We start from the raw sequence: 13,170 nt of genomic DNA on the forward strand, positions 1-13,170 counted from the left end.
AAAGCAGGACTAAACCAGGACTAAACCAGGACTAAAGCAGGACTAAACCAGGACTAAACCAAGACTAAACCAAGACTAAACCAGGACTAAACCAGGACTAAACCAAGACTAAACCAAGACTAAACCAGGACTAAACCAGGACTAAACCAGGACTAAAGCAGGACTAAACCAGGACTAAACCAGGACTAAACCAGGACTAAACCAGGACTAAACCAAGACTAAACCAAGACCAGGACTAAACCAGGACTAAAGCAGGACTAAACCAGGACTAAAGCAGGACTAAACCAGGACTAAACCAAGACTAAACCAGGACTAAACCAGGTCTAAACCAGGACTAAACCAAGAGTAAACCAGGACTAAACCAGGACTAAACCAGGACTAAAGCAGGACTAAACCAGGACTAAACCAAGAATAAACCAGGACTAAACCAGGACTAAACCAGGACTAAAGCAGGACTAAACCAAGACTAAACCAGGACTAAACCAAGACTAAACCAGGACTAAACCAGGACTAAACCAGGACCAAACCAAGACTAAACCAGGACTAAACCAGGACTAAACCAGGACTAAAGCAAATGACCAAATGTGAACACATTTTAAATCTAAATTGTGTGTAGATGTGTTTGTCTTGCTGCCTTTCCCCGCTCTCACCCCGATATCAAACGTGCCAAATTCCTGTCGGGAGCCGGGGCCTTTGTCCCAGAGCGGCCCCATTGTCTCTAAAAAGCCTCGTCCTCTTTCCGTTTGACCGAGATAAAAATCTGCCCGTCGCGTCCCAACGTCAACAGTGAAAACCGCTGAGCTCAGAGTCCCTACCGCCAGACGTGACTCGGTGTTTTGGTGTCGCGATCGCGGCGAGAAAAGAACAGGTTTGTTTAGAGAAAAGATGAAGGACAAAAGTAAAATGTCTCCACGTTCTCGTTGTGATATTACCTTAAAAAACAGAACTGATTAAAGAATGTGCATTTACATGTCTTGTTTCTGATGTTATTATTTATCATTATTTTATTATTACGTTTTATTTTCATTTATTATTATTGTATTATTATTATTGTATTATTATATGTACATTTTGAAGTGTGACATATTGCTACAGAAAATAACCACGGTAAACGATAATATTGAAACTTTTTATGCCACTGAATAATAATAACAATGCAAGTTTTTCGTTAGTTGGTGTTGATCATGAGTCATAAAGTTGCTAATTTCGCTCAAATCTCATAGAAAAACAAAGGAAAAGGTTCCCCAAAATACATCGAGCCGCAAATATATTGTTCTTTCCATCATATATCAGTTTAGTAATTGCCGTGTCAGGCCTGAGTCGCAACATAAACATATAAAAAGCATAAATTATCTTTGTTTCTTTTGCCTGAGCTCATCTTTTTTTCTGGCTGTGATTGGAAACAGAACGAGTTTCAAAATTAAATACCTGCGCCTAATGAAGACCGCGTGCGCACGGCTCGAAAAGGGCGGAGTCAGCGCTTTGTGTACGGAAATACTGCGGTCGACACGTGACCAGCCGTGCAAAGCTCCGCACGCGGCTTTACGCACGCGACACACGACACACGACACGTTTGAACGCTTTTTAACACGTATTTGGCCGCGACTAATGAGCGCGAGACACACAATTATATCTATTATATCTGCAACTGTAGAAACTGCGACGTTAAAAAAGACACGGCGCTGAATGATGACGAAAAACAGCCGCGTCTGGACATTAGTGACCGCGGATTAAAGGGGGCGTGGCAGGTTATTACGTTTATCACATTTTTGACTTTATTTGGTGTATTTATACCTGTTCTACTATAAATGACAGTTTTACACCGATCCAGCAGGTATTTGTGGAGAAAATGTTGAAAAATTTGTTGAAAATTATGACAGGAAGTGACATCACACCAGGGTCACCCGTTCCGTGCCATGTTTATGCAGGATTTACACAAAATAAACACATTTTTTGACAGCTAAACAATAATTTATCGACATAAAGGTGCTCTCATATGTCTTTATTTGTCAAATTTTGTCAAACGTTTTGGCCCAATGGTTGCTGGGTAATTTCCTAGTGTGATGTTATCAATTACAAACAGGAAGTACAATTATAAACCTAAAAAATCTGCATATTTTTTTGTATTATTTAGTATTAGTTTGATACAACTGAATCTCTTTCTACAGTGGAACCCTCCTGGACGAATGAGGAATTACACCCACAGAAAACCCAACAGTTATTTTAGTCTTTTTTTTGGCTTAAATTAATTAATAATTAATCAATAGGCTTTCACTTTAAATAATCCTTGTTTTTAAAGACGCATGATTCCAATAATACATAAGACAGAATGAAAAACCCGACACAAACAGAGAGTTTACTTTTCTAAAAGCTTAAATTCCTCACGTTGAGAAGTTGCTCCCGTTTGTCAAATAACACACTTGATTTACTGCTGGGCCTCTCCACCGTGCCAGGTCTCTCCACCGCGCCAGGTCTCTCATCATTCAATCTTAAATAACTACAGCTTTAATAAACAAGCCATGTCCTGAGGCAGAGGCACAGAGGCTGCCCTGTCCTGTCCCTATCCTGCTGTGTTCTACCCTGTCCCTGTCCTGTCTCCGCCCCTGTCCTGTCCCTCTCTCTATCTTGCCGTGTCCTGTCCTGTCCTGTCTCTGTCCTTGTCCGGTCCCTGTCCTGTCTCTGTCCCTGTCCGGTCTCTGTCCCTGTCCCTGTCTGGTCCCTGTCCTGTCCCTGTCCTGCTGTGTTCTGCCCTGTCAGCTCTGGGCAGGTCGTCCTGCTCTGGTCAGCGTCTCTCTGTGTAAACAGTGGTTTGACCTGTGGCAGCTCGACCTCACGGACCCACTATAAGTCCTCTAACCGGCCCTTTAACTGCACCACACACGGGGGACAACTACACCCACAGCAGGAGGTGGAGGAGAACAGACCTCACTCCACACGCTGGTGACAACTACACCCACAGCAGGAGGTGGAGGAGAACAGACCTCACTCCACACGCTGGTGACAACTACACCCACAGCACGAGGTGGAGGAGAACAGATCTCACCCCACACGCTGGTGACAACTACACCCACAGCACGAGGTGGAGGAGAACAGATCTCACCCCACACGCTGGTGACAACTACACCCACAGCACGAGGTGGAGGAGAACAGATCTCACCCCACACGCTGGTGACAACTACACCCACAGCAGGAGGTGGAGGAGAACAGACCTCACTCCACACGCTGGTGACAACTACACCCACAGCACGAGGTGGAGGAGAACAGATCTCACCCCACACGCTGGTGACAACTACACCCACAGCACGAGGTGGAGGAGAACAGATCTCACCCCACACGCTGGTGACAACTACACCCACAGCAGGAGGTGGAGGAGAACAGACCTCACCCCACACGCTGGTGACAACTACACCCACAGCAGGAGGTGGAGGAGAACAGACCTCACTCCACACGCTAGTGACAACTACACCCACAGCACGAGGTGGAGGAGAACAGATCTCACCCCACACGCTGGTGACAACTACACCCACAGCAGGAGGTGGAGGAGAACAGATCTCACCCCACACGCTGGTGACAACTACACCCACAGCAGGAGGTGGAGGAGAACAGACCTCACCCCACACGCTGGTGACAACTACACCCACAGCAGGAGGTGGAGGAGAACAGACCTCACCCCACACGCTGGTGACAATTACACCCACAGCAGGAGGTGGAGGAGAACAGACCTCACCCCACACGCTGGTGACAACTACACCCACAGCAGGAGGTGGAGGAGAACAGACCTCACCCCACACACGGGTGACAACTACACCCACAGCAGGAGGTGGAGGAGAACAGACCTCACCCCACACGCTGGTGACAACTACACCCACAGCAGGAGGTGGAGGAGAACAGACCTCACCCCACACACGGGTGACAACTACACCCACAGCAGGAGGTGGAGGAGAACAGACCTCACCCCACACATGGGTGACAACTACACCCACAGCACAAGAGGTGGAGGGGGCAGACCTCAGCCAACACACGGGTGACAACTACACCCACAACAGGGCACGAGAGGTGGAGGAGAACAGACCTCACCCCACAACAGGACACGAGAGGTGGAGGAGAACAGACCTCACCCCACAACAGGACACGAGAGGTGGAGGAGAACAGACCTCACCCCACAACAGGACACGAGAGGTGGAGGAGAACAGACCTCACCCCACAACAGGACACTAGAGGTGGAGGAGAACAGACCTCACCCCACAACAGGACACTAGAGGTGGAGGAGAACAGACTTCGACACAGTACTTCAACTGTAAAAAGAGGAAGTGTGTATTTAAACACTTACTGTGGTATTAGAGGAAGTAAAGTGGAAGTACTGAGTAGTAGTAAGAGCACTACAAGCAGTTGTGCTAATAATGTGGAGTGTGTATAAGTAAGTACAGTACTGTAGTATAAAGACAAATATCAATAGTGCTTTGTATAAACTCCTTAAACATTCTGCATTTGAAGGGGGGGGAACATGACACTCTTTTATTTAAGTTTATCTTTAGACATTGTGTATTTGGTTAAGATTAGAGCTTTGGGACATGGAATGTTTCTTTTTTTGGCAAATGTTTGTTTTAGACTATATATTACTTCAGGATAAAAGTAGAGTTAGATGTTAGGGTTGGAAACCATTCATTTAGTTAAGACTGGAGCTTTGGGACGCTTGAAACTCGAAACATGCTTTTTAGTGGAATCATGAGCATAAACATGTGACGTGTCCAAGTGGATAAACTAAGATAAGAACAAGATTTGTGATCAGAATAAATTGTAAAAAATGTATCATAGTTAATTAGTATTCAGTTGGGAACCTAAACCATTCCATCTTTCCACCATGACTCTAAAGGCTTCACGTTTAATACCTTTAATAGAACAATAAACAATCACATGAGGACATTTCAAACTTGCATTTCGCCGTCTGCCCTCGGATGCGGTGTAAACGTTTGGCCCGAGGTTCCGATGGCCGGGCGCGTCACGGAGCACATCTGCATCGACGTGAAGCTCGAGCACAAACGTCAGACCGTGAAGCCAGAGGAACACGAGGCTTCACCGGACTCTCTGGCATCGGCTCGGTCTGACTTCAGCGAACACCCCAGGACGCCCCGCCGTGACCCTGTAACGAGCCCACGTGACACCGGCAGAGTCGGTCGAGTCACGCCCACTAACAACGAGAGTAGCGGGTTCATTATGTCCGCGAGCGAGACCCTTCCTCAGCCACCACTGCCCACTCCTGTCACTGTCAAACTGCGGCTGCCAAATATTTTTAAATAGATATTTTTAGGACTGGGCCATGAGATGGGGGGGCTACAGGGGGGTTCCTTACTAAAAAACTGGCTTTCAATCTCAATTTAACGAAGGTCTGAGCTCTAATCAATCATCTAATCAACATTAATTTGGATCTAAACGTAAAGTATATCTGTTGAGTTTATTATACATCAAAGCTTAGAAGTTGTTCATACTCTGGTGGTAGCCGCAGCTGCCCCGGAGCAGAGCGACAGAGCCATGGCTGCCACTGTTCAGCACTTACACTGTTTATGCTTGAACCAGCATCAATAACTCTGACATGTCTTGCCCGAGGACACAATAACTCGAACACTCGCCTCCAAACGCCGGCTTAAGTGAAAGCGCCTGACTCGTCGACCGATCGCTGCCGTCACGTGTTTGAATGTCACTCGGTCTGTTCCTGGTCCCGGGGGGGGTCAAAGTGCATGTTTTGACTCTCTGATGAAAACACTGGTCCTTTTGAGCTCGGGGTGAGTTTGGACTTTGCTGCGTGACTTCCTTCTGCGTGTTTGTTTTCCGGCTGCTGCTAAACATAGAGGAACACATGACCCGACATGTGCTGTACAGAGATGCACAGGGAGCTACTGTTTGGAACAAACTGCAATATTAAACATTTGGCCTGTTATTAAGAGGTTTTAATGAGGATTACAGATAAGGCTGAGCGATATATAACTCTTTATAGCTTCACAATTGCAACTGGTTTTGGATTAAATTGGGTTAAATTACGCTGCTCAATACCTGACAATGTGTTTTTGATAGAGATGTCAAGATTAATCACCAAAAATAATAATCCTGACCATTTTGGAAGTGAAATGAAGTCGTTTTAGTTCTATAATGTAGCCAAAAAAATGCCTCTAAACTCCTGCCATGGACACACTGAATGGATCCCTTTGGAACATACTTTTGGCAGCAGGGAAAAAGGCAATCACAAGGAAGTGGATGACACAAACCTCACCGACGGTCAAGGACTGGACTGAAATCGTAATAAACATCAGACAAATAGAGGTATAGATGGACTGAATAGACTTAATTTGGAAATGGACAAATTTGATAAACTTTGGACTAAATGGAACTGTATTTATTTTATTTATTGACAAATTTGATAAACTTTGGACTAAATGGAACTGTATTTATTTTATTTATTTTGAATTTGATTAATTTGATTAATTTGATTGATTGATTTGATTGATTTATTTGATTTTATTGATTTTATTGATTTTATTGATTTTATTGATTTTATTCATTTAGATATAGCCCAAAAACTAGACCTAAATGTAAAGATTTTTTTTTTTTAATACGTCACATTTATCTTTGTTTTGTTTTTCAGAAAGTTCTAGGCCCAAACTTGAGGAAAGGCAACATGTCACTGTTCTCTGGTCACGTGTCTCTGTAACCGTGACGTGACCAATCGTCAAATCCTGATGTCTTTTTCTCACAATAAAATCTGATATCGTGACACGTTTTCAAGCCTTTTCCTGGCTCTCGGGCAGATGTTGAAACCACGTCACGTCTGTTAAAGGCGTCGCTCGGGTTCTTTCAGATGCTGCTGACTCACTCGCCGTTTGTTTAAGGACGAGTAAAAATAGCTCAGATCGATGGAGACTTCACGGATCCACAGAAGAAATCATCTGTTTCAACACAAGTCTAACGGACACTTTTCTGCTCGCTCAGTCACGCCGGGATGCTGCCGTAGATGCCCCGAGGCAGACTGACAAGAGCGTGGCTGCCGGTCTGCGCACGCAACCTTGCCTTTCACTAATCCATCCGCCTGACGCACAAACACTGATCCCGAGTTTCAGAGGCTTCGTCGTGGATATTAATGACGTCATTCATGGTGACCTTCATGGTGACCTTGGACGACCTTGCATGACCTTTATTTCTTTAGATAAATGAGCTAAATCACACCACGGGACAATACAGAACCAATCGATTACAGTGAAGCAGGACTAATTACGACAACGACGGGCTGAGAGTGCACTTTTTGTTGTATTTATCTATTTTATTGTTCAGATTTATGTGTATTTGAAGTAGTCATTCAGGGTAGTGCCGGGGTAAACACCTTTTCATCGCCTTGTACTTTATGAACATGACTAATAAACTTAAAGTGCCCCTGACAGGTTTTTACGATTGTCTAATTCTGACTTTATTTGGTGTGTTTATACCTGTCGAACATATAAATGATAGTTTTACACCAATCGAGCAGGTATTTGTGGAGAAAATTTTGAAAAATCTCTTTAAAAAATGACAGGAAGTGACGTCACACCAGGGAATAAGTTTATGCAGAATTTAGACACAAAAAACAACTTTTTCGACTCTCGAAACGTTAATTCAACAAATAAAGTCGCTCTCATATATTTTTATTTGTCAAATAAAAAAAACATTGTGACATTGTTTTGGCCCAGTGTTTGCTGGGTAATTTCCTAGTGTGACGTCATCAGTTACAAACAGGAAGTGAAATTATAAACCTAAACAATATTCTGTGAAAACATTTTTATAATTTTTAGCATATTCAAAATATATTTATCTTAACTGCGTTTTGGTCTATTTTTAATCTATTCATATTTTTATTTTTATTTTATTTAAGCATTATTTGATATATTTTGCTCTTCTTCTTCTTCATTGTTTTATGTGGCACCTCAACGCTGAAGCAAGTTCCCAGTTTATGAATTTTGTTCCTTGACAAAGGCAATAAACACTTTTGTGATTCTGATTTTTGAATCTGATGTTAGATTTCACACTTTAAACAAAGACAAATATTCACAAAAATAGCAAAAATGACAGAGAAAATATTTTAAAATTCACTCTACTTAAATACAACAAAAGACTATATATTTCATCTTATTTCTAATGCAGTAGACGTGTGTACAGTACAGACAGGCCTGATAGTACTGTGATATGTGTAAGTATTTGTCTTATTTTATGCAGTTGACCGGTCTTCAGATCTGTGGCCATTGATCTGACTGAAGGACACTCTTTGGGACATGAACAACTGTGAGTAAAATCCATGATTGCAGACATAATGTAAAGTCTTCATTTTCAATCAGCGTGTATAAAACCTGATTTGCATTGGTTTATGTACAGCAGGATGCTCAGTGAATTGTGATTGGACGTGAGAAGATGGAAAATACTCTTAAAAACCCACTTTTACACAGATAAATCACGGGAGAGTTTCACGATCACATCCAACAATCAGATCAAACATAAACGTAATAATAATAAATAATAAATAGGATATAGCCTAAACATATGGACTTATATCTCCCGTAAGCAGGCTTCACTTGTCCCGCGTGGACTCACCTGGAAGGGCAGCGCGTGGTTCCCGTCCGCCCTGAACTCGTCCGCCCAGCACGCCTTGGCTCCGTGCGCCCGGGGGAACTTCGGCGGCGCGATGACGCTCCCGCCGCCGCCGCCGCCGTAGCAGGGCTTTTTCGCGGGCGAGATCGGGTTCATGGGAGACGGTGGCGGCGCCCCCCCGACGCCCACCGCGGCCGCCCTCCGCGGGTCTCTGCCCCACGGGCCGGACGGCGGCGACGCGCTCCAGCTCTGGTGCTGATTCCCGTTATTCCACGAGGAGCCCGAGGACGACGAGGACGAGGAGGAGCACGGGGAGCCTTTGGAGAAGCCGTGGTGGTGGTACGCGTTCCTCTGCGGGAAATGCGGGCTCCCGGGGGACCTCCTCTGCTGCTGCTGCTGCTGCTGCTGCTGCTGCTGCTGCTGCTGCTGCTGCTGCTGCTGCTGCTGCTGCTGCTGCTGCTGCTGCTGCTGCTGCTGCTGCTGCTGCGGGGACAAACCCACGGGCGTGAAGTTACCGCCAAACACCGGGCTGACGTGCGGGAAGTTCTGGAAGAGCATGGTCCCGTTGACGGAGGGCATTCCCGGGAAGTAGCTGCTGTCATCCACGGACCAGGCGCTCCCGAATGAGGAGTTGGGAGAGGGCAAGGAGCCGCCCGCGTCCTGCGCCTGGTGCGTCTGCTGCGTCTGGTGCGGCGTCTGGTGCGGGAAACTCAGCCCGGGCAGCAGGGGCGACTCCATGGGCGACTTCTCCTTGTTGCCGCAGCTCGATTCCGCGTCCGAGGAGGAGGCCGAGGAGGAAGAAGGAGTCGGCTCCAGAGACGAGAGTGTCGGGGTGGAGGACCGAGGAGGAGGAGGAGCAGGTTCTGCCTGTTCTCTCCGCGTCTGCCGCTGATGGTGGGTTGTCTCCATCAGTAAATCATCCTGCATGGTGTGTCCAGCTGAAAGGGAGAGACACGAGGAGTTAACGCGGTTGTTGTTGTTGTTGTTGTTGTTGTTGACGAGCTCGCGCGCGGGGCTCCTGCTGCAGCGGTGATACCGGAGCCACCGGGACAGGTCCGACAGCGAGATGACGTTGGGCGACAGCAAAGCGAGCGCGTGATCACCCATTTAAGAAGTTTAAAGTCCCGCGCGGGGGGGAATAAAACTGCCTGTTCAACACTGTCCACGGAGACAAGCGCGTCTGAACGGGACGGAACGACGCGCGCAGCTCCCGACTGTACTCGCCACGTCACGCAGGAGCCGGGACTGCGGGGCCGATGCCACCGCCTCGCTCGCGTGTGTGTGTGTGTGTGTGTGTGTGTGCGTACGTGTGCGTGCGTGTGTGTGTGTGTGTGTGTGTGCGTACGTGTGCGTGCGTGTGTGCGTGCGTGTGCGTGTGTGTGCGTGTGTGTGTGTGTGTGTGTGTGTGTGCGCGTGTGTGTGTGTGTGTGTGTGTGTGTGCGTGTGTGTGTGTGTGTGTGTGTGCGTGTGTGTGTGTGTGTGTGTGTGTGTGTGTGTGTGTGTGTGTGCGTGTGTGTGTGTGTGCGTACGTGTGTGTGCGCGTGTGTGTGTGTGCGTGTGTGCGTGCGTGTGTGTGTGTGTGCGTGTGTGTGTGTGTGTGTGTGTGCGTGTGTGTGTGTGTGTGCGTGTGTGTGTGTGTGTGTGTGTGTGTGTGCGTGTGTGTGTGTGTGTGTGTGTGCGCGTGTGTGTGTGTGTGTGTGCGTGTGTGTGCGTGTGTGTGTGTGTGTGCGTGTGTGTGTGTGTGTGCGTGTGTGTGTGCGTGTGTGTGCGTGTGTGTGTGTGTGTGTGTGTGTGTGTGTGTGTGTGCGTGTGTGTGTGTGTGTGTGCGTGTGTGTGTGTGTGTGTGTGTGTGTGTGTGTCTTCGGCTCAAGGACCTCCCCCATGTGCTCATTTGCATACGTCAGTAAACACAGCTGTCCTTCAACAAGGTTAAAGGTGCGTTTATTGATCCTCCCCGTGCGGGAGAAGTGGCTTTAACGCGCGCGGCGGGTTTGTGCGCGTGAAACTTAATAATAAAAAAATAATGCACGTTTAAAGTTGCGGCTGTTCGTTCCTGAAAACGCTCGCGGCCGCGTCTCAACTGTGCATTTCGGCCACTGTAAAAGTCTGTAAAGCTGCGCAGGCTCGCGGTGTAAGAGCGCGCGCGGCTCCGTCCCGGATCCGCATCGACGCCGCGGAACGACACGAGCTGTTCCCGGACAGATCACCGACTACGTTCTGTTCAAATCAATCAGCAAAAACGCACAATTGTGACGAGATTTAAGCTTTACAACGCGTTTACGTCAGCGTTTTAATGTCATCGTCACGCAGCTCGTGCCGTAAATGGACAAAAACCCGCAATAGAGACGCGCGATAATTGTGATAGTTTGTGAAGCAACAACGCCACAAAAACACACACACAAAACGTAAAATACAACCATGAGCCGTGGTTTATCATTTGGATGACGATTGTTTTTTTGGGGGGTTCTTTTCTCATGGCAACAACTTCAGAGCTCGTTTGTAGCCGCAGCGCACGCCGCAAAACGCCACCGGGGTTCATCCTCCGAAATGCGCGTTATTCCAAGGTCAGGACAAACCCGGCGCGTTACGAGGCGCGACACCGGCCCCGGGGCAGCAGCACCACCAGCAGCACCACACACCGGACACTGCGTGCCCGAGAAGAGCCCCGGGGCCGTTCACCGCGCTCCCGATCCCGAGACATCCGATACATGTCACGGAGCCGCGCGTTCAATCGCACGAAATGAGCCCCGCGCGCGTCACCCCGTCCCGCCGCGCGAGCCCGGGACATTTACCTTTATCCTTCACCGTTTGAGGAGGCTCTAAAGTTTAAGAGATGTACAGTAAGGAAAAAAAGATGTGCCTCGACCGGCGGTGGATGGTGTGACAGACGAGCCGCTGCGCCGGTGCGGGAGAGTCAGCGGCAGTTGCCCGAACAGCTGATCGACTGCTGCGCACGGAGGAGGCCGCGGAGGATGCTGGGAGATGTAGTTTTGTGCTACTTTTTTTTTTGGAAGCGTTCTCTCTGTTTGTGTGACTGGACAACACAAATGCTGTAAAGAGTCGTGTTTGTTTGATAGTTTAAGATGGAGACGGTGTACAATGTTCAAAACGTGTGGCTTTCCTCAAATTAAAGGAATAACTGTAGTATTATTCCATTTAGTCTTTTGACATATTTGTGAGGAATAGGCATGTCACGATATCACATTTTAGTCAGAAAAAACAACACCATTTGACGGTTATTCATGATTGTTGAGACTATACGACAGTGAAACTGTTAATTTTTGTTAATTCGCATTGTCTAAGCAGTGATTTTGTCATTATGAAAGATAAAATATTACTTTATTAGCCAGAGGAAAAAGGTTATTTACGTTTAAGTCTATTTTTTGGACAATAGATTGGACAGATTGGTTCTCACGATTGTATTGTGACCTGAATAATCACGAGTATGGATTAGCCTGATAATCTTAACATCCCGAGTGAAGAAAATTAAAGAGTTTGAATTTTTTATTCAAACTTTATTTTATTACAGCATTAAAACATGTCATTGTTTTAATCTTGTAATGTCCCCCTTTTCTATAACTCAAAATGAAAGTGTATTCTAAGTATCCAGAGTACAGTACTCTGATTGGACCAAACCGAATATGTCACACGATGTGTTTCAATGCATGTATCCATGAACTTAAATACATTTTCATTCTTTTCCTGGACGAAAGCGGTCTAGAAGTACAGCGCAAACATATATAAAGACAAGTCTATCCAATCTGAACTCACACCATATCCATTTAAATTGTATATTTGGACGATTTAGATAGAGAGTTTAATTATGTACTACTTTGAGTTTGTATATTATATGCTCAAATCTGGCAGTTACTTAAAGGTCACTTGTAATTCAACACATTTTGAGACATTTATGGTATTTTTTACGTGAATACACATCTTAATCCATCTCTCTTTCCACCACTGACCGTGACATATGCAGCAATAAACTCAAAATAGTCCTGAAAGTCAAAGAGCGTCATGGCTGAATCCACAGACCATCGACAGAAGGTACATCCAGCCTGACACTTTTACTGTCGCATTGTAGACGCTTTATATCATAGGGGCTTTAAGAACGACAGTGATTGATGAGAGTATGCGCCCTATATCATATAAATGTGTGACTACAGATGTCTATATTATCTATTTTATTCATGTACTGCCTATTTGTGGTCAACTAAGCTTAGTCTACATTTATTTTTGTACCACACATGCGTTTTGTTGTATGGCATATGCTCTTATTACATACAAGAACCAAGACAACGGTCATGGAAAGATGCTGATGCCAGGTTTATACTACAGGTGCCACAGGTGCCACAGGTGCTACAGGTGCTACAGGTGTTAATAGCTAATTTACACCCGTAGCACCTGAGCTAGTTGGTGTAAACAGTGGAAATACAGAAATAAACCAGTAAACAGACGTAACATAGGGTCACATCATTCAGATATTATTCTTAAATCAACGTACATACAAGCACATTCTATATTAATTCACTGACATACATTTTGAACAACATTGGCCTGATATGT

General features: G+C 46.1%; 1 protein-coding gene across 3 annotated transcripts in view; it reads right to left on the bottom strand.

The window, feature by feature from the left end:
- Positions 1–11,478, bottom strand: part of cpeb3 (cytoplasmic polyadenylation element binding protein 3) — a 54,702-nt gene extending 43,224 nt beyond the window's left edge. For 2 of the 3 annotated variants that reach the window (XM_072437082.1, XM_072437081.1), the window contains exon 1: positions 8,608–9,726. In XM_072437082.1, the coding sequence (XP_072293183.1) occupies positions 8,608–9,711 (1,104 nt within the window). In that variant the 5' untranslated portion in view covers positions 9,712–9,726. Of the gene's footprint in view, positions 1–8,607; positions 9,727–11,396 lie in introns of those variants that run through there. The other variant, XM_072437083.1, reaches the window with a different exon arrangement.
- Positions 11,479–13,170: the final 1,692 nt, after the last annotated feature.

Source organism: Eucyclogobius newberryi, unplaced genomic scaffold (assembly GCF_026437365.1).
Source record: "Eucyclogobius newberryi isolate DKJ021-1_F unplaced genomic scaffold, fEucNew1.0.hap1 SCAF_8, whole genome shotgun sequence".
Lineage (NCBI taxonomy): Eukaryota > Metazoa > Chordata > Actinopteri > Gobiiformes > Gobiidae > Eucyclogobius > Eucyclogobius newberryi.